General features: G+C 38.6%; 1 gene segment (V, D, J or C); it reads left to right on the forward strand.

Moving 5' to 3' along the window:
- The first annotated feature begins 3,755 nt into the window (after nucleotides 1-3,755).
- The window catches only part of LOC116703740 (immunoglobulin mu heavy chain-like), a 78,428-nt gene continuing 71,600 nt past the window's right edge, over nucleotides 3,756-10,583 (forward strand). Inside the window, 1 exon segment of the C gene segment in view lies at nucleotides 3,756-3,973. Coding sequence covers nucleotides 3,771-3,973 — 203 coding nt within the window.

A 10,583-nucleotide genomic window follows, 5' to 3' on the forward strand; every position in this document is an offset into this window, starting at 1 on the left:
TATCATTTTCGTAAACACATTCCAAGCAAGGACTTGTAACAGGACCGTCATCCTTCATTATAGGCCTGTCAGGTCCTTCTCTATGCAAAGTGAACACCCACAGTCTGCATAAAGACTTTCAGGCTGTCAGTTGCAGCAGAAGAAAGACTCCCTCAGATTCACCTTCAAGGGCACCCTGTTCTCTGTAGTTCTGTACTGCTGCTGCTGCTGATCCTGTGAGTCTCACTGAGGCGAGACACTAACAGCACCTGACTGCTCACTGTTTTAACTGGCAATATTTAAACATGTTTCCTCCTCCACTTGTGAAGTGTGAACGATTTGACACAGCCAGGCCTCTGTGACTGTGCAGCCAGTCAACGTCTGACCATCACATGTCAGGTCTCTTATTCTGTTGGTAGCTATCACACAGCTTGGATCAGACAGCCTGCAGGGAAAGGACTGGAGTGGATTGGAAGGAAATATACTGGAGCTTCATACTACAAGATTCACTAAAGACACAGTTCAGCATCGACTTAGAAATCTCCAGTAACAAGTGACTCTAAATGGCAGAATGTGCAGCCTGAAGACCTGCTGTGTTACTGGTCAGAGAGCCACAGTTACCAAACCATCAGTAGCCTGAACAAAACCCCTCAGAGCCTAACACTTGTACATGACGCCACCAAGAGGAGCCCTCAGACCCTGAGGTTTTCAACACCACTCACAGCCTGCACTCTTTCTTTCCATACTTTGGGGTTTCAATCTCTGATCATTGGCTCTTCTCCCACAACAAAAACTGAATTACAGGTTTACATGTTGCTACAACTGAAACAAACCTTGCTTGTATTATCAGGACTCAACATTTCAATTTAAAAAAAAGAGACATAGATAATTTTGTCACTCAAACCAAGCATACAAGTAACAGTACAAGCAAGCAAGGCAAGGCAGCTTTATTATTTGTATAGCACATTTCAGCAACAGCAATTCAAAGTGCTTTCCACAAATCTATTAAAACAGATAAAACACAAGTACAAACATTAAAAAGTCATAAGCATTAAAAATCAATAAGACACATGAATAGACAGTTAAAACAAAATAGAAACATAGGCACATAAACACAAGAATAAAATTACAGTGCAGCATAAGAAATAAAGAAGAGCAGTCATTTAAAGAAAGGCAGCATCAAAAGAAAGGTCTTCAGCCTTGATTATAAAGAACTGAGAGTACAGCGGATCTACAGGTTTCTGGAGTTTATTCCAGATATGAGGAGCATAGAAACTGAAAGCTGCTTCCCCTGTTTAGTTCTGACTCTGGGACAGAAAGAACCTGTCCCAGATGACCTGAGAGGTCTGGGGGTTCATAGTGTAGTAGCAGATCAGAATTATTTTGGCCTAACCGTTAAGGGTTTATAACTAGCAAGAGTACTTTGAAATCAATTCTTTGAGACACAGGAAGCCAGTGTAAAGACTTCAGAACTGGATGATGTATCCGTCTCTTGGTCTTAGTGAGGACTCGAGCACAGCGTTCTGAATCAGCTGCACTGTCTGATTGATTTTTTAGGGAAACCTGTAAAGACCCCGTTACAGTAGTCAAGTCTACTGAAGATGAAAGCATGGACCAGTTTTTCCAAGTCCTGTTGACACATAAGTCCTTTAACCCTTGATATTTTAAGGTGATATAGGCTGACTTTGTAATTGTCTTAATGTGGCGTGTTAAAGTTCAGGTCTGAGTCCATGACTACACCAAGATTTCTGGCTTTGTCTGTTGTTTTTAACATTGTTGTTGAAGCTGAGCGCAGACTTTTAATCGTTCCTCTTTTTTCCAAAACAACTACCTCAGTTTTTCCTTCATTTAATTTCGAAAGTTCTGGCACATCCAGTCGTTATTTTGTTTGATGCAGTTAGTCATTTTTTGTATTGCCTATAGTCCCTGGCGATAAGGTTATGTAAATTTGTGTGTCATCCGCATAACTATGGTAACTTATTTTGTTTTTCTCCATTATCTGAGCCAGTGGAAGCATGTAGATGTTAAACAGAAGAGGCCCCAGAATGGACTTGCGGAACTCCGCACGTCATATTTTACGCTCAGATGTATATTCCTATGACACAAAGTAATCCTATTCTTTAGGTAGGATTCAAACCATTTTAGTACTAAGCCAGAAAGTCCTACCCATTTCCAATCGGTCTAGTATTATGTCATGGCTCGACCGTTCAATGCAGCACTGAGATCAAGTAATACTAAGATTGAAATTTGCCATATCTGTTTAAGGTATGTCATTAAAGACTTTGACAAGAGCCGTTTCAGTGCTGTGGTGTGGTCGGAACCCGACTGAAAGGTATCAAACTGTGCTTAGGTGACAAGAAAGTTGAGTTTGTTGAAGACTACTTTTTCAATGATTTTACTTAAAAACGGAAGGTTTGATATGGCCTATAGTTGCTCATTAGTGACTTGTCTAGGTTGTTCTTTTTAAGTGGTCTGATTACTGCAGTTTACAGGGCCTGTGGAAAGATACCTGAAAGAAGGATGTGTTCACAATCGTAGAAGATCAGAATCAAACAATTGGAAACATTTTGAAAAGTCCCGTTGGTAGAAATCAAGCAATAGGTCGGGTTTCAGATGTTGATAATGTCCTCCAGGTTTGTATGGTTGTTTGTGAAATTCTGTCATATTGGAACTAGTTTTGCTTGAACACTATGACAACACATATCCTGAACTTGATATGGAGGCACTGACTGTTTGCTAATCTTCTGAATTTTTTGTCTTTGAAGAAGGAGCAAAGTCATTGCAGGCCTTGGTAGATAAATTCAGATGCTACTGGTACTGGAGGGTTTGTTAACCTATCAAACGTAGCACCAAACCGTGAATTATATTGTTTCTAGAGATAATTCAGAGAAGAAGGACCTTCTGCATTCCTCAGTTCCAAATTATAAATGCGAAGTCTCTCTTTATAGGTGTTATAATGGACCAGGAGATTTGTTTTTTCGCCCACCTTCGTTCAGCTTTCTACCCTCTCTTTTTTCTGTTCTCACCAGTAGGACATTTCTCCATGGAGATCTTTTCTTACCAGACAACTTTGACCTTAGTGGGACAATGGCACAATAACATTTGAATTTACAGTTGAAATTCTACAAGCTCACTGACTGCTAGCCCAGAGAGGGCGGTGTGGAGGAAAAGCTGATAAATTGTTTCACTGGTGTTTTCAGTGATATCACCGTTTTCTGATTATCTTTGTTTGACACTTTTGTTACAGAGATACAGTAACACTATACTAATTTACATTATCTCCAAGTAAAAATATGTGTTCAAATGTCACAGAGTGACTAACTGTAAAACAGCATTATAATGACATTACGTTAAAAATGTAAATAAAACGTGACTTCTGAAGAATAACACAAATTACGTTAAGAAGAAAGCCGTGACATGAAAATATGTTTTGAGAAAGATTAAACAAGGACCTGTTCAATCAAAAGGAGGAGTCATGCAAAACTCAATATCTTCCACCTCTACTTATCTAGACAGAGCAGAGAGAGACAAGAACAGTGGACACACAGTTTAACATGACGGACTATAGGACAGGACTGCTGCTTTAACTCTCTGCTGGCAGTGAAGATTTTACTGTCTTTTATTTAACATAGCTTTTATTTATGTCATCAGCTTATTCCACTTGATTTTTTTTATCTTCTTTACAGGTGTTGATGGTCAGACGCTGACAGAATCTGAACCAGCGATTAAAAGGCCTGGAGAATCCCACAGATTGACCTGTACAACATCTGGATTCACATTCAGCAGCTACCATGAATTGGGTCAGACAGGCTCCTGGAAAAGGACTGGAATGGATCGCTTTTGTACACACAGGCAGTTCTCATTTCTATTACTCCCAGTCAGTCCAGGGGAGATTCACCATCTCCAGAGATGACTCCAGCAGTAAAGTCTATCTGCAGATGAACAGTCTGAAGACCGAGGACACAGCAGTGTATTACTGTGCCCGAGAGACACAGTGAGAGACGATAGTAGGAGAGTCATACAAAAACTACTTCCTCTATTTACAGTCACCACTGGGAACATTCAGTTGACATATTACTTTTTTTGCCAAACTGTCAACAAGTTATGTATTAGTGCGGTGAAATTGTGTCCACGTCAGAAGTACATGCAAGATGATCATCCAAATAACGTTTTGGTAACATTTACAATTAAAATGCTTCCACATGATTTTCAGATTTCAGTTTTTTTATGAAATGATTTTCTTATTTATAACAATTTACACAACATCCTGAAATTATCACATTTACTGCCATAAAAAAAAGATCAATATTTAACAAAATCAAACCATGTTGCAATTTTTTTCTCTGTCCTTTTAAATATACTTAGATTGTTTTAATACCGTATGTCTGTATTGAGATCTTAGCAAAACTCTTCCCCATTATGAAGAAGCTGGATCTTGTCTTTCGGTCATGACCCAGCCTTCATGACCATAGGTAAGGTAGGAAAGAAAACTGATACGGTAGATTGAGAGCTTTACCTTCTGGCTCATTCTCTTCTCGTCACAACGTGCAATGACTGAAAGTAACACTGCCCCCGCAGATCGGATTCTCTGACCATCACCCGCTCCATTTGTCCCTCACTCGCAAACAAGACCCCAATTTATTTAAACTCCTTCACTTGGGGTAAGGACTCATTCCCTACCGCACAAAACTCTTCCCATTAGAAGAAGCTAGATCAGAAAAGTCTGAGGACTAAGTTGCTGTTTATTGTGTGCTCAAGAGCCACAGAGACTGGAGTTGTTTGAGCACCGGACAAAATCCTACAGAACTCATTCTTACTGATTTATAGCACACACTGTCTCACATCTTAATCATTGAAGGTCAACTTTTACAACTTGGTGTAAATGTTCACCCTTATCATGAAATCACATGAAAGATGATGGTGGAATGATTTTGTCAAAAGATATAAATACAAATTCATAAGGAAAACATTGCCTTTTTCAATTATCTAAAAGGAAAAAAAAAACATTGAGCTGTTTGAAAACAACTAAATCATAGTCCTCTACCATCAGTTACATAATGCATCTTCTCTTTTCAATCATGTTGGTGCTTCACTGTATCCCAACATGCTGGGTGGTAAGCAAGAACAAGCACAGAGCTTTAATAACAAACAAATCTTATTGGGTGTCACAAGTGATTAATCTTCTTCAATCAATCATCCACTTATTTATATGCACTTTACAGCAACCAACAGGGTTCCAAAGTGCTTTACATCACCAAGAATAAATAACACAACATTCAAAAAAGACAAGAAGAAAAACACTAAGCATAGTAAACAGTAAAACAGATAACATTCTTCCGTTTAAGTAGCTACCATTCCTGTATTAAAACTTGAGGGCAGACAAGGCCTGGCTTAACAACTTATCCCAGTGTTGTCCACATACAGGAACAAAAGGAAGAAAAAGCTGATTGTTTTTATTTATTTGTTTTCAGCCCCTAATGCTCCAGACATTGATGTTTCTCCTCTGAATGAACATCTGTTACAATCCTTCCTGCCATGAAATGACCATAAACCACACAATGACACATCCATATGTGCTGGGCACCACTGCTTCAATCAATCAAATCAGATGACATAATCATGCTTAAATTACTGTTGTAGTATTGTTGATAATACCACACATGATATTGAAAATAGCGTTTAAAATATACAAACTATATATGGACCTTCCTAGTCAATAAAAATGGATTCTAGTTTAATCAAAGATTTGTTCCAGTCCAGATTTTCCTCCCTGTGAGGAGGAGTCGAGTGCAAAACTCAGATATCTTCCACTCTACTCATCTGACTGCAGAGAGGAGACAGAGAACAGTGGACACACAGTTTAACATGATGAGACTATAGGACAGGACTGCTGCTTTTAACTCTCTGCGGTCAGTGAAGACTTTTACTAATCTTAATTTGAAGTTGTCTTTAAAACATGACCAAAATTAAGGCAACTGTTAATTTCTTTCTTTGCCAGGTGTTGATGGTCAACTCTGACAGAATCTGACCAGCAGTTAAAGACCTGGAAGAATCCCACAGATTGACCTGTACACCATCTGATTGTCATTCAGTAGCCCACTGAATGGTCTGGATCAACAGGCTCCTGGAAAAGGACTGGAGTGGGTTGCTGCTGATGCTGGTGGTAGTAGCAAATATTCTCTCAGTCATTTCAACGTCCAGTTTCTAGATTCTCTCTCTTCTTTTACCAAAAGGAAAAACTCAGATCTGCTGTTCTCAGTGACTTGAGTGACACTCATACTCTGAAATTTCATATTGCTCTGTAATTAAATCAACATGTATATAAGAATATGTCAGTCTTTCTATCACATACTGTAATTTCATTAAATTGTTTTTAAGAGAAAACAGCTGAAGTTGGAGATGGCCAGCATTTAACATTGTTGCTTAGAGTGATTTACTTGTATCGTGTATGGAGATAGATACAACAGATTGTTGGAAATAGTAAAATATATAAGATTATTGTTTTTATAACACAAATAACTCTGGAAAATATTGCAGTTTAATGCCATAAGTTATCCATATCTAGATATGAAGAATCAAAATGAAATGCATATTTTCACTCGGCGGATGAAACACTGAACAACTCTTCTATTGACTCCAGTAACACCAACATTGATGCTTTATTTGATTTATGCAAACTCAGTGACCTTCCTGTTTCTCAGCTATGAAACCATCACATCAGGCTGTCAGTGGAGTTCACAGCAGGTCAGGTTTCAACATAAACCATGTTTCTCTGTAGCTCTGCTGCTGCTGTTGGCAGCTGGATGTACTACTCCACAGCTTGGATTTGACAGCCTGCAGGGAAAGGACTGGAGTGGATTGGGATGAAATATACTGGAGCTTCACACTAAAAAGATTCACTAAAGAACAAGTTCAGTATTGACTTAGAGACTTCCAGCAAGACAGTGACTCAGCCTGGAGACACAGCTGTGTATTACTGTGCCAGATACACACTGGTTAAAGTTACTAGAGAAGCTATACAAAAACCATGAAGAACATTTTTACACAGACCAACAGAAGACCTGAAATATGAGTTAAGATTAAAAAAGAGGCACATGATTTTGTGGTTTTAGACTGTTTTCATTTTTTACCAACCAATGTTATGAATAACTCACCGAGTTTTATTGAGACTATTAATGTCTTTGCCTTTGTGTTATAAGGTTTGTTGAGAAGAAGAGCATTCATTTTAAGATATTGTTTGAAATGATAATCACTGTAATGCAGACTGCAAAACTGGGTAGCACTTTGTCATTCATTAATTACACATTTGAGTGATCAAAAAGACAGTTTCCCCAAGTATCCTTTGTTGGGCCTTTACATGCTCACACTAGATTCTGTAAAGCAACATGTTATCTTAACATATTCTGGCAAGTGGGACTTTTTTGGTGTGTAGCGCCTGTGTTGGCCCACTCAACGACCAGACCCGAGGAAGTCACCGGCAACGCCACCTTGGGAATTTCACCCCGAGAATAGATTGACTAGTCTCGCCAAAATAGCACACAGGTTTGACTTATGCATGAAGCCAGAGACCATGGTTCCATTAAAAACATTTTTTTTATAACTACAATTATTAAAATCCTCAAGTATAAAAATACTATTAAAATATCAGTTCTGGGAGATGATGGCTGAGGCCCTTACCAGTTGGAGGGACTGGGACAAGGGGTGTGGGAGCTCAGGGAAGGATTACCCCAATCACACGTGAAAACACACCGCACACACACAGTGTGAAAACACAACACCAAACAAAGGGGAAACAGCACACAGGAAGGCGACCCAACCACCAGGGACATCAACACCACCATCGTCAGCACTCAACTGTGGGAAACAAAGCCTTGATTATATGGTGGGGGGGGGGGGAATTATCAAAACGACAAAAATAAATGAAAACCTTAAATTTAAGGCAAATTTTAGGCAGGGCAAAGATAGCTGCCTAGAACCAAAGAAAAAGAACCTAACATTAAAACCATAATGTTCAACGAAATGAAAGTCTCAAAACTTAACAAATAGAAATAGAATTAAACACAAAAAAAAAAACTGTCGAAGGACGCGGGGGACACGAGCGGAACTCTGGCTCTGACCAAAGAGTAAAGAGGGTCAAGAGGGCAAACCACCGTTCTATATATCATGCAGTTACTTCATGATTGGTCCGAATGAATTGCATTTAAGACACAGCAACCAATCAACCTGCTACAATATCATATGTCGACACATATTTTCACATAACCATTACTTACTGCACTGAACAAATCAATTATTTGATAAGCATAATTTATGTGGAAGGAAGGGAAAAACTCTAGACACTTGGGTGGACATTATTGAGGCTGTGAAGTCCGGACTGTAGCCGTGTTTGGTTCCTTGTCTTGTATCTGTCTGTGTATATGTCTGTTTGTGTGTGTGTTAGTGTGTGTCTGTTTCTGCGTGTGTTGTTTTTGTCTGCCTCCCTCCCGTCTTTCCTCTATATGTTCTATTTTATTTTTAATTTCTTTCTATCCGGCCCTGGGACGCGTTTTTGTGTCAGTGTATTGTTTGTAACTGTATGTTTGCGTTTAAATTTTTCAAAATGAATAAAAAAATTGATCACAAAAATGTATTTCTTAATATGTGTCTGTATTTATTTCCTTTCCTGTAATAAATGATATGGTTACAATAAGTATTAACTACATATAACAGTCCATCTCTTTTATAGCCTTTCAGTGTCCTTCTCTATGCAAAGTGAACTTCCTCCCAGTGTACTATAAAACTTGAATCAGGCTGTCAGTTGCAGCAGAAGAAGAGAAGCTCCCATCAGATCACCCTTCAACACAACATTCTTCTCTGCAGCTCTGATACGCTGCTGGCTGCTGGATCCTGTGAGGACTTTCATTGATTCACACTCATACACACATTGAAACACTGAATAGTCAGATGGATGATGGAGATAATTTGATTTGTGTTTCCACAGGTTGAACTATTGATCTCATCCAGACAGACTCAATGGTTGTGCAGCCTGGACAGTCTCTGATCATCAGCTTTCAGGTCTCTGGTTATTCTCTGACTGATAACAGCTATGCAACAGGTTGATCAGACAGAGTGAAGGAAAACCAATGGACTGGATTTGCCATCGGTGGGGTGGAGGAAACTTTTACCAAAATAATGATCTGAAGAACAAGTTCCTTTACCACACACACACATCTACTAGCTCGGTGACATTAACAGGACAGAATCTACAGCCTGAGGACACAGCTGTGTATTACTGTGTGCGTGTGCACAGTGATGCAAACCACCAAGAGACCTGCACAAATACCCAGCAACCAGCAAGACTCAAACATGAATTTACATGAGATTTCTATGGATTAGAGTGTCAAATGTAATGTAGTCATTAATTCTTCAGTTCAACTTAACATTTACCATACAAACAGTCTTTATTATGGTTAAATGATGGTAACACTTTATAATAATGGGACTGGAAATCTTTGTGACTCATCAAATAAAAAACATCGTCAAGTAATGAGTTAGTTAAAAGTAAAATTCAGAAATATCCTACTTGAATGAGCATTGTTCTCAGGCATTACTTTTTAAGTGCCTTATGTTGTGAATCCAGCAACCATAACAATGCATCTGCTGTAATTTGTGTAAATGTAGTGACCTCATTAATATTTTGCCAACCCACTCTTTAAATTCTTAATACATTAAATTTCATGCCACCATTAATCATATCTTATTTGTCAATGTTAAAGATGGACCATGTCAGCATTTTATTTGAAGGGCTACAAACATGATGAAGTAATGGATGATGCATTTTTATTTAACCATGATTACAACACTACAGGTTTTCTGAATATATGTACACTGCTGTGACTGGTCACTTCTTTAAAGAAGACATGAACAACATTAATAAATCAGAAATCTTGATGATGCAAATTAATGCATTAAATAATGTATTGTTTCTGCATTAAGTCATGCATAATATACTATTAATCCTTGTACATTACTGAAGAACTACATTAATTAATTCATGCTTTTTTATGCAGTGAAGTCATGCATGTATTCATGACAATTCATGTCCCATATTTATAAAGTGTAACTGATCAATACAAAACAAAAAGTGCACTTGTCTCTGAGTGTGATATTGGATCTAACAAAGAATTACAAGCAACCATAATAAAAAACAAATAATAAGTTATACAAACCATTACAGAGTGCTGGTTTAGGAGCCCCTCCCTCCCCATGGTATCCTGATGCAAATCTTCAGTCTGTGCAGTGTACTTCTGTCCTGCTGACTGCTTGTACTTTGTGTGGAGCATCAGATGTCACATCTCCAGCCTCAGGATGATGAACACACTCACTCTTCTGCTGGTTGCTCTCTCTCTGCCCTGTGAGTTCTCCTGCTTGTTGCTGTTTTATCTTTTCTCAGACAACATGGACTGATGGTCAGTCAGTAACACCAGAAAACTTCTCAGATGATTGTCTCACTTTTGTCTGTGGTTCCTCTCTCTCTTTTATTTCTTCAGGTTGTACAGGTCAGAGTATGGAGTCCATTTCTTCCAGTTCAATTGTGAAAAAGCCCGGGGAGACTCTGAGTCTCT

Source organism: Etheostoma spectabile, chromosome 15 (assembly GCF_008692095.1).
Source record: "Etheostoma spectabile isolate EspeVRDwgs_2016 chromosome 15, UIUC_Espe_1.0, whole genome shotgun sequence".
Classification (NCBI taxonomy): Eukaryota; Metazoa; Chordata; class Actinopteri; order Perciformes; family Percidae; genus Etheostoma; species Etheostoma spectabile.